This window comes from Gossypium hirsutum, chromosome A11 (assembly GCF_007990345.1).
Source record: "Gossypium hirsutum isolate 1008001.06 chromosome A11, Gossypium_hirsutum_v2.1, whole genome shotgun sequence".
Taxonomy (NCBI): domain Eukaryota; kingdom Viridiplantae; phylum Streptophyta; class Magnoliopsida; order Malvales; family Malvaceae; genus Gossypium; species Gossypium hirsutum.
This window is the reverse complement of record NC_053434.1, coordinates 63,007,682-63,031,299: the sequence shown is the minus strand read 5'-3', so window position 1 is coordinate 63,031,299 and position 23,618 is coordinate 63,007,682. Positions and strand designations below refer to the sequence as shown.

General features: G+C 32.4%; 1 protein-coding gene across 1 annotated transcript; it reads left to right on the top strand.

The window, feature by feature from the left end:
• Positions 1 to 18,067: 18,067 nt before the first annotated feature.
• LOC107888696 (formin-like protein 6) lies at positions 18,068 to 21,938 on the top strand. Its single transcript, XM_016812870.2, has 4 exons — positions 18,068 to 19,846; positions 19,942 to 20,144; positions 20,426 to 20,667; positions 20,770 to 21,938. Exons 1-4 carry the CDS (start codon positions 18,315 to 18,317, stop codon positions 21,562 to 21,564), a joined length of 2,772 nt encoding a protein of 923 aa, XP_016668359.2. The 5' UTR covers positions 18,068 to 18,314; the 3' UTR covers positions 21,565 to 21,938.
• Positions 21,939 to 23,618: the final 1,680 nt, after the last annotated feature.

Here is a 23,618-nt window from a genome sequence, read left to right as displayed (position 1 = left end):
GAGTAAATTTAACTCAATTTAATACATTTCATACTCAATTGAACTCAATTCACTTATTAGGAAAAATTACCATTTTGCCTCTATACTTTTCATAAATGACAATTTTATCTCTAGGCTCGGAAAATGAAATTTATGCAATTTAATCATTATTTCAAGCCTAACTAAATTTTACATGTCACAATAACAGCCCATGAATTTCTCAAAAATCAGAATTTTTTATGGGTTTTACCATTTTTCAATTTAGTCCCTAAATTTTAATTTCTTCAAAATTCTCTTTGTAAAAGTTGTTTATCTATCAACAACCTTTCATTTTATACCATAAATTTAAAAATTTCAGCATTTACATCCATGGAAAAATTTCTAACTTTGATATCTTTACAAATTTATCCCTAAAATAGATAGATTAAACTATTCTAATTTCGGAAATATAAAAATTACTAAAAACAGGACAAGAATGCTTACCCAATTAAGCCAAGAAAGCTTGCTTTCTCTTTCCTAGGGTTTCCGTGTATTTTTGGGGAAGAATATGATAATAATATGATATTTCTATTTAATTTATTATCATCAATTAATTTTTAAACATTCCAATTTAGTCCTTTTCTTTTTCTAATTTTCCATGGATGATTCATCAAAAATATCTGCTAACTTTTCTTAATGGTTTAATTACCATATAAGGACCCCAAGGTTTGAATTCCATAGCTAATTAATCCTTATAGCCACTAGAATTCAACTTTTACATTTTATGCAATTTGGTCCTTTCATCAAATTAGACATATAACCAGTAAAATTTCTTAATGAAATTTTCACACGATATTTCTATAATTCTGTAGATCATAAAATAATATTAAAATAAATTTCTCTTCCAAGATCGGATTTGTGGTCCCAAAACCATTGTTCCGATTACACTGAAAATGGGCTGTTACTGTCGAAGTGAAGGTGAAGGATCTGATCCTCCTCGTCATTCCGCTAATTGGTGAAAATTAAATCATACTATTACCACTATTTGTAAGGTATTTTTTTTTAAAAGTTTAATAGATTGCTTTTTTTTATGTAAATGAAAATTACAAAAATTAGTTCTAAAATACATATAAATTAAATATAAAAAAATATGGCAGTTGTCATTCCTATATGCTTTTGAAGCTTTAATATTATATATACTAGAAATTCTATCACATTCATAATAAAATTAAAATGTATAAAAATATTAAAATAAAGTTTTAGTTGAGTGATAAATTAAAAGTTTTATTAATGTAATTGTTGTGAGTTCGAATTCCATTATATGCATATTTTTAGTGATATATTTTAAAAAAAACTAAAATACCCTCAAATATATTACTTATTTTATTTACAGAAGGATATTCCCTTAATTTCTCAACTTTTCTTCAAACGGAACGAACGAAGATAGAATCAAACCGACTCCTTAAATGCCTTTTTAGATATTCCTCAATGTCCCGGCTATTCACGAAACATGAGAAGCAGATGAACAATCATCTACTTCCAGAAGAAATCGAAGAATTTATTGGGAATCCTACAAGATCGATTCATTCTTTTGTCTCCAATAGATAGTAAGAACTTCATCTGGGCTCGAATCCTACTAGGAGGTCCATTAGAGATAAAAAATTGTTGAAGAAAGAACAAGATGTTTCTTTTGTCACTTCCAGGCGATCGTAAAATATTTACTCATGACACAAACTTAGTTAGGAGTTTAAATAATAGTATAGGTGATTTCCCTTTTATTAAGAGAAGAGGAAACTAAGTTTAGGCTTTGTTTACCATTGAATTTTAAAAATGCTTTTTAAGCCAAATCAGTTTTTTAAGTCAAAAGTTTTGGTAAACAATTAGTTTTTCAAACTAAACCAGCTTTCCAAAATGGTTTTTCAAACCAATAAAAAAAAGTGGCTTTTTTTTAATCAAAACAATACAAAAAATAAAATTAATAACTGAAATGGCATGCCCATGAGATTATATACCAAAATGGTATGATTTTATTGGTGCTGCCTATCAAATTGGGGCACCAGACTGAGTGTAATGATCTAAAGTATTCAGGAACCTGATATGTAAATTTTTCATTTTGAGTGGCTAATTGCCTTGTTAACCCTTCTTATTTATTATTTTCTTTTTATTCCTCTTCAACTCACTACATTGTGCTTAAACAAGCCCTTAACCTACTTTTATAGTTAAATAAGCCCTTATGATTTTTACCTATAAAATCTTTTTATTTTAATATTAAAGTAAATATATTTTACCCACATTAAAGCGGTTTTTAGTATATTAGCCCTGCTAGACTATATGTTGTTGAACCTGACACCTATATTGCAAAAATTGTTTGATTATTTTCAATGCTTAAGGACCGATGAAAACATAGATGGAAGGCTAATATACTAAAAAGTGCTTAAACTATTGTACTTTGTTTAAACAAGCTTTTATACTATTTTTGTAGTTAAATAGGCCTTCAAACTATGATTTTTACCCATGGAAGTCCTAAATTTTAATATTAAAGCAAAACTATTTTAAAAAATATAAAATAATTTGCATTTTATATTGATGTGAATTTGATGAAAATAGTTTATTAAATAAAAAAAAAATTAATTTCTTGAGAGTGCTTATATACGTGACATTCTTAAGTACTCTTTTGAAAATTTTGATTACTTTTTTAGATTTTAGGTTGATGTTAAAGTGTATATAATTTCTATTACATCAACAAGAAATTAAGATAAAAGCTTGAAATTCAAAATATATTTTCTTTAATATTAAAATAAAAGGATTTTATGAGTAAAAATCATAGGTTAAGAGCTTATTTAACTACAAAAATAGGTTGAGGGCTTGGTCAAACACAATATAGTGAGTTGAAGGGAATAAAAAGAAAATAATATATAATGAGGGTTTACAAGGCTATTAGCCACATTTAAGGTTCTCTTTTCTTTTCAGTAGCTACTCAAAATGAAAAATTTGCGTATCATGTCCTTGAATACTTTAGATCATTACATTTCAGTCCGATGCCACTAATTTGACAGGGAGCACCAATAAAATCATACTATTTTGGTAAATAATCTAATGGGCATACCATTTCAATTATTAATTTTATTTTTGGTATTATTTAGTTAAAAAAACCCAAAAAGTTAAAAAATTCTAACTTTTGGCTTTTCAAAAGCCAGTTTGGGAGGCAAATTATAAAATTTTCATTCATTTATATTAACTATAAAATATAAATATGATTTATATATTCAAATTAAATTTTAAAAATAATTTATATTACATTTAATAATCTATTTAAAAATTATATTTCATATACCACAATATTAGCAATAAGTTAACATAAATTATTTTATTATATTTATATTATAATCTAAATTAAATATTTGTTAATACTAAAATAATAATAACTTGGCATCTTGCTAAGAATAACACGTGAAAATGATATTACTTTACATTTGAGTCAATTATAATTTTTATTGTAATTAATTATAACTTAAGTTTATATATTTCATATATCATAATATTAAGGATTAATGATAAATTTGACAACTAACGTTTATATGTTTTGTCAAAATAGCCCTAATTGTATTTTTGAGCCTTTTTTTGGTCACCAACCTTTATTCTTTTTTTTTTCAAATTGCTTTTCCTAACAAATTTGATGAAAGTACGGTTAAAATATTTAACGGAATGATGTGAAATTTCATATGTGGAATATTTTTAATGAGATATAATTTATTACTTAGATAACCCAATAAATTAATTACATGTAGAAAATAATAAAATAATAAATTAAGTTAAAAAATAACTCTTAATTTAAAGGAAATAAACGTAATTATTCAAAAAAAGGTAGCTTCATCAAATCTGTTTTAAAAAATACAATTTGAAAAAAAAAAAGAAAAAAGATTGGTGGACAAAAAAGGCTAAAAAATACAACTAGGGTCTTTTTCATAAAACATTTATACGTTAGTGGCCAAATTTGTCATTAAGTCTAATATTAATGAATTAAAGTTTATATATTTCTTGTATTATCTATATCATAATATTAATTACTAAACGGTTGAGATTTATACATTACATTTTGATTAATGACGAGTGCTACGCTTCCTATAGTGGATCTCACGACGACTGCTAATAGTTCTAGATCTAATAGTGGTGTTGGCATAGCTACGAAAAAAGTACGCACCAGGCCAGAGCTACATTTGGACAAAGATGATTCGACGGTGGATAGAAATGAGCAAAAAGTTCAAAGTCCGGATGTTTCCAAAGCATCGAACAAGTCAACCCTATTAGGGGCGTTATCAGAGAAGGAACAAAATGTATTCATGGAAGAAGATTTTGCCCTAATTGAAAGGGATGTGTTAACTGAAATTGTTGAAGATGTCCTATTAGTTACATTTTCAGATAAGGTGCAAGAGTATATTGAACGTCGAATGGATAAAACTATTATCGTTAAATCGTTGGGGGAAAGATTGGATTTAATATCTGTAGAACTAATGTCGATAATGAAAATATAAAACAACAGCAAAGCAATAAGAAAAAGAAAAATAAAGTACACAGATTTTACTTGGAAAACCCTTTTGGAAAAACCACGAGCAGAGGAGAAAAAAATTAGCTAATGTTAAATTCGAATGATACAAGATGAGTCTAGACTACACCTATTTATAGGTTGAAAAACCTTATTCTAATCATTTTCAAATATATGAAGTGTAGTAAGGTTGAAAAACTTTATTCTAATCAATATAAAATAAAAAAAGTATAGTTCTATATGGATTTACTTTTATTTTACCACTATATTTTATTTTAACAAAGATTTGAGTCACTCAACTCTAACAATCTCCACCTTGACACGAATCCTCAATGAATAAATTTTTCACTATGAACTCTCAACAAACAAGTTTTCCACCTCTTCCACGAAACCCCTTAAGGGGTGTTCTTCAACAATGAATACCAACCAAGTCCAAGCAATGCTCAAACTTGGTTATAGGAAGTGATTTAGTCATCATATCTGTAGGATTTTTATGCGTACTAACTTTGCTCATAACAATATATTTATGAGAAACAATATCACGCACAAAATGATACCGAAGATCAATGTGCTTTGTTCTCTCATGAAACATTTGATCTTTCGTAAGGAAGATGACACTTTGACTATCACAAAACATTGTACTACTCTAAAGGTCTTTATTGAGTTCACCTAAGAGTTTCTTTAAAAAACTAACTTCTTTACAGTCCTTAGTAATCGTCATATACTCAACTTTAGTAGTAGACAAAGCAACTATAGTTTGCAAAGTGGCTTTCCAACTAATTGCGCAACCCCTAATTGTAAAGACATGACTTATGAGATATCTTCTTTTATCAAGGTCTCCAGCAAAATCAAAATCAACATACCCAATAACCCCATCTCTAGTTCTTCCAAACTGTAAGAAAATATTAGTGGTACCTTGTAAGTATCTGAAAATCCACTGAACTACTTTCCATTATTCTTTGCTGGGATTCACCATGTATTTACTAACTGCACTAATTGTATATGATAAATCTAGATGTGAGTAAACCATAACATACATAAGAGATTCCATTGTACTAGAATATGAAACATGTGACATGTAGTCAATCTCATCATCTGATTGCGGAGACAAGCCGATGAAAGTTTAAAGTAGGCTACTAATGGAGTACTAATAAGCTTGACGTTTTGCATATTGAACTTGTAAAGAACTTTCTCAATATACCCTTTCTTGTTTAGGTACAATTTACATGATTTTTTATCTTTGAGAATCTCTATCCTAAGTATCTTCTTTACTACTCCCAAATCTTTCATCTCAAATTCTTCACTAAGTTGGGCTTTAACCTTTCTTATCTCTCATTTATCAAACAACTTGTACCACTGCCTTGGTGACTGTTTCAGGCCATAAAAGGGACTTTTTCAATAAGCAAACATAATCCACGTTGTTTGACTAGAAAGCCCTCTGGTTGTTGCATGTAAATATCTTCATCAAGTTTTCTATGCAAGAATGCTATTTTTACATCTAATTGCTTAAGCTCCAAATCATACATGGTCAAAATACCAAGTAAGGCTCAAATTGAACTATGCTTCACAACTGGAGAAAATACATTTGTGAAGTCTACACCTAAAATCTAATTGTAATCTTTTGTAATCAGCCTTACTTTATATCTAGGTTCTTCAACTTCTGGAGTCCCTTCTTTCTTCTTGAACATCCATTTATAACGAACAACTTTTTTTACCCTCAGGAAGCTTTACTAAATTCTATATTCTATTCTTATGGAGTGGTTCCATCTCTTATTGTATGGCAAACATCTACTTTCTTGAATCTTCACAGCTAACTGCCTTAGAATAAATAGATGGCTCTTGATTTGCATCTATATTTTTAGCCATGTTTAAAGTATAAACAACTAGATCAGCCTCAGCATACCCTTTTGGAGGTTTAATTTCCCTTCTAGATCTATTCTTGGCAATAGAATATTATGGTGGTGACTGAGGTGAAGAAGCAACTCTACTCTGAGTTTCTATTTTAACTTGAGAAATAGACTCTGTTATAGATATTAGATCAATCTGAAGCTCTACCAGCTTCACATATGTGTTTGAACTTTGCTGGTCTTTATTAAAAGAGTCTTTAAGAGGTAAATTAGGTATCATACCAGTTTCATAAAAAAATAATATCTCTGTTAATTATAACTTTCCTCGTTTTAGGACACCATAACTTATACCCTTTAACACCAACCTTATAGCTAAGAAAAACACATTTAATAGATTTTGGCTCCAATTTCCCATTATCAATATGAGCATACACAGGACACCCAAAAATCTTCAAATCAAAATAGTTAGTAGGATTACCAGACCATACCTCTTGTGGAGTCTTTTTCCCAATGGCAACGGACGGAGACAGGTTAATAAAAAAAATGCAGTAAAGGTCACTTCAACCTAAAACGACTTAGGTAAATGAGCATTCAACAAAATACATCAAACTTTTTCCATGATTGTTTTATTCGTTCGTTCTGTAACTCTGTTTTACTGTGGAGTATGGCAAACTATTAGTTTCTCACAATCCCTTTTGATTTGCAGAATTCATTAAACTCACTAGAACAGAATTCCAACCCATTATATGTATAGAGGTGCTTTATTTGTTTTCTTATCTACTTCTCGATCATTGTCTTCCAATTTTTAAGCAGAATACCCACACTTTTCTAGAAAAAATGTAAATAATTGTCAGCATATGATTAGCTCCACCCCTTGAATGCACTCTAGATATTCCCAAAGATCAGAATGAATATAATCCAACGTTCCCTTCATGTTATAGATTCCTTTAGTGAACTGAACTCTCTTTTTGCCTCTTAAAAATGAAGTGCTCACAAAAATTTAGTTTACTAATGCCTTGCCCATCAAGAAGTCCTATTTTGTTCAATTCTGTCATGTCGTTCTCACTCATATGCCCTAGACACATGTGTCAAAGTCTAGTAACATCATCATCTGACAAGGAAGAGGAAGCGATGGCTGCATCACCAGTGACAGTTGAACCTTGCAACACATATAACTTGGCAGTTTTTCTCTGCCCTTTCATCACAACGAGGGAACCTTTGCTAGTCTTCAGAACTCCATTGAAGACTCCACTTTTAGCTGTCTACTCATGCCCTTTTGAATCAAGAGTACTCAACAAAATCAAATTCCTCTTCAATTTTAGTAAATGTATGCCACTATGTGTTTTGAAACTCCATCGAATATCTTAATTTTGATCGTACCAATACTTGCGATTTTTCATGAAGCATTATTTCCTATCAAAACAACACCTACAGACACAATTTTATATGTTGTAAACCAATTTTGTTTGAGACTCATATGGAACATGCAACCAGAATCGAGGATCTACTCCTAGCTTACTTTAGAGTTGTCGGCAGAAGCAACTAGGAGTTCCCCATCACTGTAGCCTTCTACTACATTAACTTTACCATATTGTTTTGGTTATTTTTCCTTTTGATTCATAGCCTCCCTTTTGATCTTGTTCTGCAACTTATAGCACTTAGACTTAATGTGACCTTACTTCTTGCAGAAGTTACAAGTTTTTCCACTATTTGAATATCTCGATCTACCCTTAAATTTACTTCGAGGATTCCATTCCTATGTTCTCCCATGATTATCATCAATATTTTGTTCTTGTCTCCTACAAACAATGAGACCCTCTCCTTTAAAGTCGGATCCAACTATAAGATGCTTCATCTTGTCATATGAGGTTAAAAAAGCATAGACTTTATCAACTGTGAGTGATTCGCGGCTATACATAATTATATCTCTAAAGGTTGAATAAGACTGGAACAACAAACTAAGTAGAATTAACCTTAAATATTCTTTACCATACTGAACCTCCATGGCCTCTAGGTCTAAGAGAATTTCTTTAAACAAAGTTAAGTGTTTGTGCACAGACACACATTCCTCCAAACGATGAGCATAAAGACACTCCTTCATATGCAACTTGCTAGTTAAGGTTTTTGACATACATAATTGCTCAAGCTTCTTCCACAATGTAGTGGCAGTCTTCTTCTTAAACACGTCTTGCAGAATTTCATTCGACAGATGCAACTGTAATTGCATTAAAACCTTTCGATCTTTACGTCTCTTTTATTTATCCGTTAATGTCGAAGGCATTTTATTTAACCTAGCAGGGCATACTCCACATCTATTTACGTAAGAATTGTCTGTATCTTTACCTGTCATAACGCGAATCTAGTCTTGGCATCCAACATCGGAATATCATATTTCATTTTTTCCATTATTGTGATTGAGACAAGTAACCTAAAAAGCTCTTGATACCAGTTTGTAAAACTAGCATGTAACACCCCAGATCTAGCCTAAACGTTATTACTGAATCTGAAAATTTCACAAGGAATGGGTTTTGAAAACTGAGTTGTTTCGATAAACCGTCTAACTTTTATAACTCATATTCATTTATGATTATTACTAAAAACATCATTTAAATCGTTCATTTGCAAAAACACATTACAGCGAAGATTTAATAAAATCATTACATTTTGGAAATTCGATTCGTATTTTTAGAAAAACCTTTATTTGCGTAAAATCGTTATTTTCATAAAGCATTTTATCGAAGCATGCAAATTATCAAACAAACGAAAAATCAACAGTTAAAAACTATACAGTCCAGAGAATCCCAAAAATCACATACTCTCAAATGAATCTAGAATTTTAAATAAATCATTAACTACTAAGTTTAAACAGTTTACGGTTGAGTGGTCACCATTGAGTCTCCACCACATTGATCCGCCTAAGTCTGTGGATTACTTGAACAGAACAGACAAACAGATGTGAGTTTTTCTAAACTTAGTGTGTAAAACAACAGAAATAGACATACAATTTATACATAAATCACATATGCATTTTGATTCAGATCAGACCTAAGTCCTTTACAGAAACAAATAACAGAATCAGATATGCAGAATCTTATCCTCATTATCTACACACAATCTTCGGCCATCTCAACACACCATATGGGATTAAAAACACTCACCAATCCCTACACACCATATTGTTTCATTACGACAATGATCGGATAATATGCAGCCAAGCTGCCAGAATATAGGCGAGGGTCGCCTTTTAGAATACTTCTTCCATATATACAATCCCACCCCAAAAACAAATACAAAATACAGATTCAAATACAAATATAATATGCTTATCATGCTTATGTACAAATATCAGACATACATAAAAGTGTCCTATTCAGAGCATACTATCAGAATATCAAATCACATAATCTAGGGTTTGGTTAGCCCTTACTGACCTTATGGTAGGCCCATAGTTGATCGGAACGACCTATGCGACCCTAGGGAAAAATTCAGAAATTTGAGCTTACATGCCCGTGTAGGCCCACACGCCCAAATTGACCTTACCCATGTAGCCCACACGGCCACACTCACACTATCACATAGCTATGTCTTGCGCACAACCATGCCCTCATTAATCACACAGGCGTGTCTTGCACACGGCCAATCATACGGGCATCTGCACGCCCGTATAGCGTCGACAAAACAGTTTTTCAGCTTTTGTCGAAGTTTAATTTTCTGCGTTTCGGGTACACACTGGTACAGTTTTGATGCAGAAACACTTTCAAGTCACACAACACCTTCGAATAAGTAACATAGATTTCCCACAATTAATGCGCCAATTGGAAACCCCCAGCCTCTTGATCTTCTCTAGAAACGCAAAAAGAGCACTAAACTAACGAGATACAAAATTTTAACAGTAAATGAAAAAGAAAAAATAAAAACGAAGGCAATGAAGAGAAGGAGAAAATGGTAGAGAGTAGAAAGAAGAAATTAACGGTTAGATTCTTTTGAAAATTTTGGAAGAAAGAGGAAATTTGAAAAAGAAAAGATATTTTATCAGGAATCCCTCAAATTCCTACCCACTATCCCACTAAAAACCATTTTCTCAGAATTCAAACTCAACCAAAACTCTACCAGTTAACTAAGCAAAAATTAACACCCATGCCAACGTAGGGATAAGAACACGGGACCTCCAACACACTAACTCCCTTACCACTTGAACCAGTAGGCCCATTCTGATATGAAATAACAGACAATTTTATGTAAGCCCACTCCACAAGGATAAAGCTTGGATCAAAATATCAAAATTTGCTAGAATGGGACTTGAACCCAAGACCTTACACACACACCTAAAACACTTAACCACTGAAGCATATACATATTTGTGTCAGAATTTACAGAAACAGAAGTAATATATTCAAGGCGTTACATAGCATCGGTAATGGCAATATGAAATGATCACAAAGCAATAAGAAGAAAAAATAAAGTACACAGATTTTGCGTGGAAAACCTTTTTGGGAAAAACCACGGGTAGAGGAGAAAAAATTCACTAATGTTGAGTTCGAATGATACAAGAGGAGTTTAGATTGCATCTATTATGGGTAGAAAAAATTTATTCTAATAAATGTCAAATAGATGAAGTGCAGTAAGATTGAAAAACATTATTCTAATCAATGTAAAATAGATGAAGTATAGTTCTATATGGATTTTACTTTTATTTTATTTTACCACTATATTTTATTTTAATAAGGATTTGAGTCACTCAACTCTAACAATGTCCTTTTGAACAAGATTACCTTATCGTGGAATCCAAAATACCTAATTCAACTCATGGATCTTGAAAATGACTTCTTCCTAGTTAGATTTTAGAATGAAAACAACTACAACAAAGTCTTAATTAGGGGGGCCATGAGTAATTTTTGGAAGATATCTGACTGTTTGGCCATGGTCATCGGATTTCTCAACATCACAGAGTGGGACTGAATCGTAGGTTATTTGGATACGGCTTCCAATATTATCTGAGGGGTATTACTCAAATTGTCTTCCCAGGGTGATCGGTCAAACAGTTGGATTGATGGTTAAGTTGGATGAACACACGGATTGTGCTCGCAAAGGAAGGTTCGAGCAACTAACAGTCTGTGTCGATTTGAGGAAGCCACTAGTGGCTATGGTTAGAATCAATGGTTTCCTTCAACGAGTTGAATATGAAACTTTGCCTAACATTTGCTTCAAGTATGGACTTTATGGGCATAGAGCAGACTTGTGCTCGATAGTTAAAATGATATCATCGATATTTGATTCTGATTATATTAGTCTGGTAATGGAAAAGTCGGGGCTTGAACGAAGGGTGGAGGAGCCCTTTGGCCATTGGATGGTAGCAAAATGACAAAAAGAGAGAAACCGAGTCATAGCAGAAAAGAGGAACGATGGTTTCAGCGGTGCTTTTGGTGGTTCGCGTCGCTTGGAGTTCTTAAGGGAGAAAATCTTGGCGATGTTGATGAGAAGATTGATAGGCGAAATAGAGGAAAGAAATCAGAGACAAATTAAAGGTGTAGGTGACAATGGAGTTTTAGGGCTCCAAATGATTGAGAGCAGATCTATGGATACCAAAACTAAGAAGCGGGCTAAAAGGGGTAATGATATATGCTGGGCCAAAATCTGGTCTGTCAGCACTGAGGCCCAATAATGGCAGATTTGAAGTGAAGGCTATTGCTGGACATGGGGTGTTTCATGATGGATAAAAAATTGTACTTATGGGTGCTGCTGGTCGTGGAAAAAACATAGTCATACAACTAATAGATGTGTCATTGAATTTGAATAAAGAGAAGCACATTGCAGTGCGCATAATGGAAAGGAAAAATATGGCTTCGTATAACAATAAAGAAAATGAGATGTTTAGATTCGGTGAAAAAGGTAATGTTTCTCAAGAGTTCTAGTCAAGAGTTCATAATATAATTTTTGGGCAACAAGGGAGACCACCGAATAAGATGATGGGGAATAATTTGCATGATTCAGTTGAGTTGAAGTTGACAATGGAAGAGTTGGTTTGTGACCTTGAAAGGACCTCAAAGAAAACTCTTATAAAGGGTGGTTCTCAAATTGTCGAGGAGCGTATAGTTGTTGAGGATACTTGGAATGATGACTAGCTTAGTGGAATTAAGGTTATTACATCAATTGTTGTAGTGAAAATGGGAGGTTCGTGTCTGACATATTCTGAGAGGTCAAAAGGGGGTTGCAGATCACATGGCTAAATGTGCTGATACAAGGGACTCTTGGCTCCGTTTATTTGCAGTTCCGTAGGTTTCGGTTAGAGATTTGTTGGTTGAAAATCATAATGAGTCTAGATCCTTTTAATTTATGAACTGGTTATAGTAATCGTCTAGTACTATCTCTTTTCTACCAAAAAAATAATAATTTCTAAACAACTTATTTTTAATATTTTTACTTTACAATATCATATTCAAAATAAAAATTTTATCTTGTTAAAAATACTTTTTAACATCAATAATTTTAAAAACATGTTTTAACCTCAATGGTGTAATATCGCTTACAACTTTAGTGCAACCCACTCCATAAAGTATCGCTTGGGAGCAGAAGGAACCAAAAGGGAATAAAGGGATAAAAGGAGAGGCATATTTGCCTTTGTGAACTACAAATGCCCAAGTGTAAGGGATACCTATACCCATGCAAAGCAAAGCAAACAACCAAACTAAAAGTTTTCGTGTCTTCCACTCTTTGCACCGGTTTGGTCGACTTTGTACCCTCTTACTTCAGAGTAGGTCTTTATTATTATTATTATTATTAACATTTTTCTTAGATAATCATGTGATATACTTATTTATTTGTTAATATTAGCTTCTAACGTGTTGCATGTGATTTTGTGTTTAATATTTAATCAATTTTTAAATATCATATTTTTAATTGAAAAATAATATTTTTTATCTGAATTATTGGATACAATAAAATATATTAATTTATTGATTCAAATATTATAATAAAAAATTTTCAAATCATAATTAAAACATTTTTAAAATATTCAACTTACAATATAGTTTTACTCTATATACTTAATGAAAAAATAAAATTATTTAAAATAATCATTAATTAACATAATTAACTTTAATATTAATTAAGTGATAATTAAGATGTTTAGAATTCTATTCAGGTAATAACTTTATTTTACATCAATAAAATTAGTATAATTTTTTAAAAATAAAATTAGCACAACTTGTTTTTTACATCAAATTTTTTTTAACTAATAGTTGTAATTTAAATTACAATTATAATTATCACAGCCTTTTCCCTATATTTGATGCTTATAATTGTGTTCAAGCAATAAATTTATTTTAAAATTAACACAACATTTTTAACTAATAATTATCAATTAAATTATAATTATTTTTAAATGTGTAATGATCACAACTTCTATTTTACTTGTAACTTTTTTATTTTTAAATATGAATCTAGTAATATTATGAAAAATGAAAAGTATTAATTAATTTAAAAAATTTTAATATATAAAATTGAAAGTCCTTGTCAAGAATAAATCTCAATTTCTTAAATGGTTAATGTAATAATTATACATTTACGAAACTTAAACTCAATATAAATACGCATGTGCCGCGAGAAGCAAGATGCTCTATCAAAGGTGGCCCGGAGATATGCATTTTTGCACAACCGATTATGAAGGTGAAAGAGATCCTTACGGGAAAATAAAACCATACGATTTAATGTGTAATTTCTGATTCAACTTGTAAAGTTGAGCTTCCTTATGTAACAAAAAAAAAATGGTTGTTGTAAGATATGAATCATGCTAAATTAGTGTGGAATTTAATAAAGAAACGGAGAATCTTAACATCAATTACCAGAAATTTCTACAATGACCGTTTGAGTAGGGATAGGGGCAAGAAATGCTAAGTGTTGACTCATAAATGAGGACAAAACTGTCTTTTCCCCAAAACTACTATAAATACCAGTCCATTAATGCCAGCCTTTCCTTGTAGGAAACAAGGTTATCAATTGAAGTCTGCAAAATTGGGTCATTTTCATATTCGTCCCCCAAAAATGCCAAATAATAAGAAGAAGAAATTAATGCCAAATAATAATAAGAAGAAATTAACATATGCGCCAGCTTCTTTTTCGGGGTGTGATGTTAGAGACATGAAGCATCGATGTATTAGCTGCACCTTTCGCCTATACAAAGCAAAAGTAGCTTTGCTTGACGTGGTCCTCCAAATTATATATATAAACAGATGAGGTGCTCCATAAATATAAAGTTTACTGGCTTGTTGTGAATTTGGAACTTTTAAATCTTGTCCATTCCATGCATGGAATGATTTTGTATGAAAAAATATCTGACTCCCAACGCTAGGAGGAGTAAGGACCATGGAAATGGGAACCAATGCCACTAGTGACAACAGATTCTTATAAGATCATTATTAAGTACTCTTTTTTAATCATGAGAAAAGGGATGGAACACAAGGAGTCGAACTCCGATTTATGATGCAGCGAACAATAACCGTCATTCAAATCGTAGCATCAGTGTCGGCGTCATTATTTCATACTTAATTGTTCCTTATGGTGAACTAGAAGCAAAACCGTATGTTTCTTTTGAACCAACCTGTGGAAAAAGAGAAGGAGAGCCTTTATTATTTAGCCAGTTACTCCCAAATATACTTTGTTCATTATTGTTTGTATGGAATTTCTAGGGTTTCTCATCTTTGGATGCATGCATGCTAAGTAAAGAATTGGTGCCCTTTTAAAGTTTTGAAAAGGAGCGGCAAGCTTCTCCCATGCACATTTCCTTTGCCAATGACTCAACTCCACCTTCTTACAAATATTTTAACAACATATGTGAAGGAGAATTTCAATCATGTAAGTTTGACTTAATTCGCTAATAAACCCAAAGGATTGGCCTACTCGGATTAACAAGTTTCAACCAATTATTCGGGATATATCCATTGAATAACAGAAACATAGGGTCAAAATTTTATAGTAACAAAAACCATGTGCTTTGCTGTTGCTACCTTCCGCCATATGTTATCAATAATAATTTAACCATCAAAACATTGTTTATCTTTTATTCTTTATAAAAAAAGAAAAAGAAAACTCCTTTGTCATCATTACAAGCAAAAACAAAATTAATCTGTAAGTACTCTTTTACTTAATTAATCGCCTATAATACAGTTCTAAGCACTAACTAAACCCGTTTAAAGTCCAAAGGTATCTTCTCGTACTTTGTGAAAGAACTGGGAGAATATAGGAGGGGTTTAAGACTGATTAAAATAACCCAAAATAAGTCATTTAATTACTATTACGTTCATTAAAAAAAAAACCTATTACGTCAATGATTAGTTTTTAGAGAATATAATTTTTTGAAAATATAAATACAATTCTCGATTGCAAGCAAGTTGTATAATATTAGACTTCATAGCATGACCATCAATACATTTATATAATTATTATTACAATTAAATTATTAAATATATAAATTGATAATCAAAATATATTTGGATTTAGATTATAATAAATTTAAACATAACAAAATTTGGAATGAAAACCCACAAATGCAACATTCAAAAACCCCAAAATTGCAACCTTTACCAACAATTTATAATTTAAAATAAATCAATAATTATAGAAAATTAAGAGCAAAAGTCTAAGAAATTATTAGGAAAGAGCAGGGGTAATATTGGCTTGCAATTAAAATAAAACGCAGTACATCAGCAGAGCAAAAAAGAAGAAAAGGAATAATAAAAAGAAAAGGGGAATGGAGGCGGGAGCATGTCCCCCACATATGGCCCTCAACCAACTATACCAAGTGAGTCCGACTCCATCATACTTTTTTAGTACATTATATTTTGGGCTTCCGAAATTACATATTTCTCTAATTCTTCTCGTACATTTTACGTTTATTCGTTAACAAACTTGCCATTATTATTCTTCTTATAAGTATTATTATTAACTGTTATGACCATCATGTATAATCGAATTTGTCACCATCCTTACTCATCCAATCAGAGACAACCCACCAAGCCAATCACTAAAGCAACCTCCCAAAGACAACAAAAAAAAAATTGCATCATCATTAAGGTTAGATTTATAATATTTTGAAATAAAATTTATTTTTTATACAATTCTTTTTAAGTTTTGAACGAAAATTGAAGATGACTAAATTAGTAAATTTAGAGAAATTGTTGAAATTATTTAGTTTTCAATTTTTGAAGAATATGATCTAAACAACTTTCCTTCTTTTTAGTCTAATAAAGAAATTAATCTTTCAACTTTTAAATTGGAGAATAAATATATTTTAACGTATTTAAACTCACATTATCTTACATTAATTATAATACTGATACCAACCAACCATACTATTTAATATCATATTGTAATCGAGGAGGTATATTTTTAGTTAAATTTATGATCCAATTTTATACATGTGGTTTTGTTTGGATTGGATGTTTTGTTCAAACAAATTAATTATATATAAAATTTACTGTTTTAATTTTTATAAATTGAATTTATATGGTAAACAGATAAGTTATGCTAGACTTTTTTGGAAAATTTGTTTTTCAAAGACAACCGGATGTAACTTGTGGGAACATTTAATTTCACCTTTTTAAAGTAATTTATATCTATATATAATTAAATTTAAGACCATTAATTAAAAAAATTAAATTTCTTCCATTACTTATTTGTACATTAGCTTTCTATACAGAACTTTCCTACTAAAATTATTTTTTTTCCTCTGGTTAAAATTTCTATTCACTTCAGGCTTACTATCCACAAAACAGTCAAAGTTAATAATAATAATAATAATAATAAACCTACAAAAGAATTACTCCTTTCGGAATATCTGATATTCTTACCATTTGTAAATTTCAGATTAGGAGAATAAATTTCATTAATAATCTTATATTTTACTCACACCGTAGACTGACGTTGACGTAGTTATGACTTTAAAATTGGATTAATGATGAAATTGAACAACTAATTGATTTTTAATTGGATTGTTTAAAATAGGATAGATATTATTTCAAATAAAATAGTTGTTGACAGCTATCTTGTATATTCTTTTTAAATAAATATTTCTCCTGACACACCCACTTTTTTTTTTAAAGACACCACTCACTTTTCAGTTTTCAAATCATAAATTTATATTATTAATTTCTATTGTGATTTCGTTTAGAACCTAAAACTTTTGTTTTTCACACTTGCTGAGTTCTTCTTCCACTCTTCCTATTATGTTTGGATTGAGTGGATGGGCAAGAACCACTGATCTGAAGCAGATAAGGGCGAACAGGGGGGAAGGTGAGCAGAGGGCTGAGTGTTGATGATGGGGGGACTTTTTTTTTTTTTAATTTTTTTTACTTTTTGTATTGTTCCTGATTAAAAGATATTGAGATGGGTAGAAAACTGAGACATTTAGGTGGGCATTTGTCCGGTTCGGCTCATGTTAACAATTTTTTCAGTCGACAGTTCAGAGTCCAACCGTTATTTTTATCGATTCACAGTAAAGAGGGCAAAAAGAGATAATAGATTAATGAAATATGTGGCATATATATCTGGGTCACGACAAAAGAAGAAACAATTCCATAAAATAATCGGACAGAAAAGGACATTAACGTGGTCCTTTAATTCCCACCATTTATAGGGGCATAATCGTCCATTTACCTGGAAAACAGCCCCCGAATACCATAGTTGATTTGCTATTCCTCTAAAATAGCAGGTGTCATTCCAGTACAGTCCGAATAATTAATTAAAAATAAAAAATAAAAGATGCGACTATTGCCGATCTCATGTAGCATCCAAATCTAGAGGCAGAAAGAAGCTTCCCCCGCAGTCTAAAACAGCAGTACTCATATTTTTAGTATAATTTTCGTCCTTTTAGTTTGCTGTGTTATGCATTTTTGGCTAAAGGGTCCAACAGTTAGAGAAACAAAGTCCTTTCCCCCCTTCAGAGATGAATCTTCGACCCTGAAATTTTCACAATGAGATTGAGATCTCATCCACATTTCACTTTTTTTTTCTTCTTGCTTTCATTGTTCTTGTCGTCTTCTTCTTCTGTAATTCAAGATTTTATCATTTTTCATAGAAGAATTCTACACCAACCGTTGTTTTCGGTTGGTTCATCTCCGCCTCCAGGCGCTGACACTTTTTTACCTTCACCGTCTCCGCCGGCTCCAGATAGTCCTGTTTATCCAGACCCAAGTCAGCCATTCTTCCCTGAAGTTCCTTCAGGACCAGGGCAGACCGCAGATCAGAATCAACTGCCTACCCCACCATCTGCGCCTACTAATGGCTCGATGTCAATCCCAACCGCAACCCAGCCTGCCAAACCAGCTAAAAAGGTTGCAATTGCCGTCTCTGTTGGGATTGTCACTTTGGGAATGCTATCGGGGCTTGCTTTCTTTTTGTACCGTCACCGGGTCGCTAAACACCCTGGGGAAACGCGAAAGAGGCTTGTTGGAGGGAACTCCGATAGGTCGCAAGAAGACTCTAGGGTTCCACCCTCCAGCTTTCTTTACATTGGAACCGTGGAGCCCAGCAGGAGATCGGTGGGTGAAGTGAATGGTGGAGCTAATGGTTCGCCTTATGGTAAGTTGAATTCAGTGAGGAGGTCGGATCGATATAGGCCGAGCCCGGAATTGCAGCCATTGCCTCCATTGGCTAAACCTCTTGGGCTTGAGAATTCACCGACGGCAATGCCATCTCCATCTTCGTCTTCTTCAGATGAAGAGTCTCGGGGGACGGCTTTTTATACCCCTCAGGGCTCAACGATCAGCAATGAAGAAAGCTATTACACTCCGGTTTCGCGTCGGGTTAATGGCAATTTGGTGACTCAGTCGAGGAATGAAATGAATGGGAAAACAAATTCTGTTCCTTGTTCTAAAAGAACTTCTCCCAAAACAAGGATTTTAGCTTCTTCGCCGGAAATGAAGCATGTTATTATACCTTCAATAAAGCAGCAACAGCAGCAGCCACCTTCTCCACATCCTCCGTCGCCAACATCGCTACCCCTTCAACAACCACAAGGTCTAGGACCGGAGCCGCATGAGACTCAGGAATTTACTCACGCAAAAAGGCCGAAATTCTCCTCTCCTCCACCACCTCCAAATATGGCGCTACTTCGATCAATTAGCAACAATTCATCCCCACAAAGGACAAAAGTTCCTGTTCCACCTCCGCCACCGCCACCACCCCCTATGCCGCCACCAGCAGCCGTAAAACTGTCAGTACCCAGGTCAGTAAGGAATTTGAAGACCAATGTGACTCCAAAACCTGCCCAACTGTTGAAAAAGCATGAATCTCGGACCTCAAGTCCCAAAAACAGTGCAGTGAGTGGGGCTAGAAAGTCCATGGAAGAGGTGGTTAGTTACAAAGGTGTCAGTTCTTCAGAGAAGACAGACGGGGATGACATGGATAGTGCAAAACCCAAGTTGAAGCCTTTGCACTGGGACAAAGTACGAGCAACCTCGGAGAGAGCTACAGTGTGGGACCAGATAAAATCAAGCTCATTTCAGTAAGTTATAAAACTTGTACATTTTATGGGTGTAGATTACGTTTCAAGTACAATATGGGAAAATTTTCATTTATTTTTTGTTTGCTTGTTTACAGATTGAATGAGGACATGATGGAGACTCTATTTGGCTGCAATTCAACTACAGCAGCACCACCAAAAGAACCTATTAGAAGATCAGTTCTGCCTCCTGTTAAACAGGAAAACAGAGTTTTGGATTCAAAGAAGTCACAGAACATTGCCATACTGTTGAGAGCACTGAATGTAACAAGAGATGAAGTGTCAGAAGCTCTTTTAGATGGTATGTCATGGCTATCATTCTTTTCTATTTTCTATCATTTGTTCTTAAAACACAGCAATTGGCCGCTTGTTCATGCTTAAAGCTATCATAGCTAAAGGATCATATAAGCCGTCAAGCATAACTCATAACTAATTACTATGCACATGTAGATATATTGATCAAGAAACATGATGAAAAGCTTCTTCGAGATGCTGATTATGGGCTTCAATTTGCCGATAATCTTCTACTTAAATATTGAACTTCACTTCACTTTCACATGCTGTTTTGTTTTGCTTTAACAGGTAACCCGGAAAGCTTAGGTGCTGAGCTTTTCGAGACTTTGGTAAAGATGGCTCCCACAAAGGAGGAAGAAATAAAACTTCGAGATTACAGCGGGGACTTATCGAAACTAGGCTCTGCAGAAAGATTTCTGAGGACAGTGCTTGATATCCCCTTTGCCTTCAAAAGAGTTGAAACCATGCTCTATAGAGCCAACTTTGATACTGAAGTACAATATTTGAGGAAGTCTTTTCAAACCCTCGAGGTATTATTAGTATTCATGAGATTCAATGCTTTCACCATAAAAATTCTGAAAATTCTTTGTTAAAACCTCCTATGAGTTCATTTCTCTGTAATGTACTTGCAGGAAGCGAGTGACGAATTGAAGAACAGCAGGCTATTCCTCAAACTCCTTGAAGCTGTTCTTAGGACAGGAAACCGGATGAATGTTGGAACCAACCGGGGTGATGCTAAAGCTTTTAAGCTTGACACCCTTTTGAAACTTGTTGATATAAAGGGAACTGATGGGAAAACTACACTGCTACACTTTGTGGTTCAAGAGATCATTAGATCCGAAGGTGCTGGTACTAACTCTACTGATGGGAATCATGAAAATAAAATGGCCTCCAACTTTAAGGAGGAGGATTTCAGGAAACAAGGATTGCAGGTTGTGGCTGGGCTGAGCAGAGACCTCAGCAATGTCAAGAAGGCGGCTGGAATGGATTCGGATGTCTTAAGCAGTTATGTGTCAAAGCTTGAAATAGGACTCGAGAAGGCCAGATCAGTTCTACAATATGAGAAGCCTGATACGCCCGGGAATTTCTTCAACTCCATGAAAATGTTTCTAAGAGATGCTGAAGAGGAGATTGCTAAGATAAAGGATGATGAAAGAAAAGCTTTATTGCTTGTGAAAGAAGTTACTGAATATTTTCATGGGAATGCAACAAAGGAAGAAGCTCATCCCTTAAGAATCTTCATGATTGTGAGGGATTTCCTGTCAATATTGGATCATGTCTGCAAAGAAGTGGGGCTATTGCAGGATAGAACAATGGTGGGTGCTGCTAGATCCTTTCGGATATCTGCAACGGCTTCACTGCCAGTTCTTAGCAGGTACAATGTGAGACAAGATGGAAGTTCAGATGATGAAAGCTTGGCTCCTTGAAGTTGTGTGAATACAGGTCCTAAGAAAACTCAAACCTCGGTTTTTTTCCAACCAAACCAACATCTAAGATACTTCTCTTTTCCATTACAACTTAAGCTATAGTTCACATGGAGACGTAGCTGATGGCTAATGTAAAGCCAGAAACTATGTGACAATAAGGTTAGATTGTGGGAAAAATTGAAGGATGCAACCATATACATATCTGGCAATGAAATGGATGCCAAAATGAACAACATGCCAGTTCAGAGAAACACAAAAATATAGTTAATTTCTTTTGTCTGCTTCAACACACATGTAATAGTTAAGAGATTAAAATTTCCTCTTTAGATCAGATCCCTATACATTTTTTTGAGTAAAAATGATGTTCTTTGATATATTACTTTATGCCGTGCTCTGCATTTATTTGACCATTTACTAATAATATATCTAGCAGTGTTGCCAATTAAAAGGATATATATATTTGAAAGATGATCATGAATATGAATGTGTATATATATATTTGAAGAATGTAAATAAAAGTACATTAAGTTATGGCATAAAAAAATGTAAAAATCATTAATTGAAATGGTAAAACTAGAGGTTTGCAAATTAAATTAAAATGTAAAGTTTAAATTTGAGTGATAACATATATAAGATAAAAACACTTATAATTTATTTTGTTAAAAAATATTTTTAATCACTATTTAATTGAGTTTGGTGCACAGTTACCAATAATTGAATGCATATACACAATGATGTTGATCATAAAAGTATTATATAGATGACTTGGTGTCTACAGTGAAATTTTTAATAATTAATTACTAATAAATGTTTTAGCAATGATATGAATTAATTAAGTTAATTTATATAGATGATGATTTAATTTATACAAATTTTTTACTTTAAATATATTTAAAAGAATTTCAAAAAATATCAATATTATATAATATGTTCATTTTAATTACTCTCGTTAAAATAGATAAGAAAACCAACAAAAAAAAATTGTTACAAAATTTTGATTTTCAATCTAATAATAAAGTTTCAATTCATTATTATACATACAACAAAACACTTGTCCTTTATAGTCACTGCATGCTTTTATTTATAAATGAAAAAGAACCCTAAATATTGGAAAAAATTAAATCAAAAGGTAGCAATTATAAGTCAAATACGGACAAAAAAAGAAAAGTCACAACAGCAATGTCACTTTCCACAGCATATATAACACAGAGTTGACACAATAACTACTCTAAATGGATAGCTCATTTCACACTTATGTCGTAGACCACCTACAATCGGAAGAAGAACTAACACGGGAATACCCAAATTAACCATAAACATTCCCTTTAAATGGGGTTCTCAAACACCATTATAATCACAGCACGAATAGCAAAGAAGTTTCAAAACAAACAATTTCACATTAAAATTAAAAAGAATCCTAGTGGTGCATCCTTTTTAAAATCCCATAAAAAATCAATTTCAACAAAATTTTTACTTTTTTTCAAACATATTTCACTAAATTTTGGTGGCAGCATACACACCCATACAAAAGATTTTCAAACAAAATATGTTTTTTTTGGCATTTTTTATCAACTTAAATAAAAATTTATCATTCATCGCCCTAGATTTTCCCTTCAATCTCTATAATCTCCTATCCATTGTCGAGAATTTCAATCCATCGGAACCAAGTTTCAACTCTCACTCATTCTGTAATTTTTTTCTCACTTTGCAATCCAACAATGCTTTGTTTTTACTTGGCTTAGCGTTTGGCTGAATGGGTTATCCCAATGTTACACCGTTTAGCTTTTTTTTAGAGAAATTCTGACGAGGTAATAAAATTAATAGATGGAAAATAACAAATAATATTATAATTTATAGTAAATGTCAAAACAGAAATGATCAAAATCCATGTTTATTTTATAGAATTTAGATCTCTAAAATGGAAACTTGTAAAAGGTGGGTGACTCACCGAATTAATAAGGTTTTATTTAAAAAATACTTTTATATTAATCATATAAGTTAATTTTAATTAAAATATAATATAAAATTAGAAAGAAAGATGAATTAAAATTCAA

Bases quoted from the DNA above. Each gene is read 5' to 3' on its own strand.
- LOC107888696 (XM_016812870.2), top strand. From the start codon at position 18,315: ATGAGATTGAGATCTCATCCACATTTCACTTTTTTTTTCTTCTTGCTT. The intron at 20,145-20,425 runs GTATGTCATGGC...TTGCTTTAACAG, and splicing joins GTCAGAAGCTCTTTTAGATG to GTAACCCGGAAAGCTTAGGT. The intron at 20,668-20,769 runs GTATTATTAGTA...ATGTACTTGCAG, and splicing joins AGTCTTTTCAAACCCTCGAG to GAAGCGAGTGACGAATTGAA.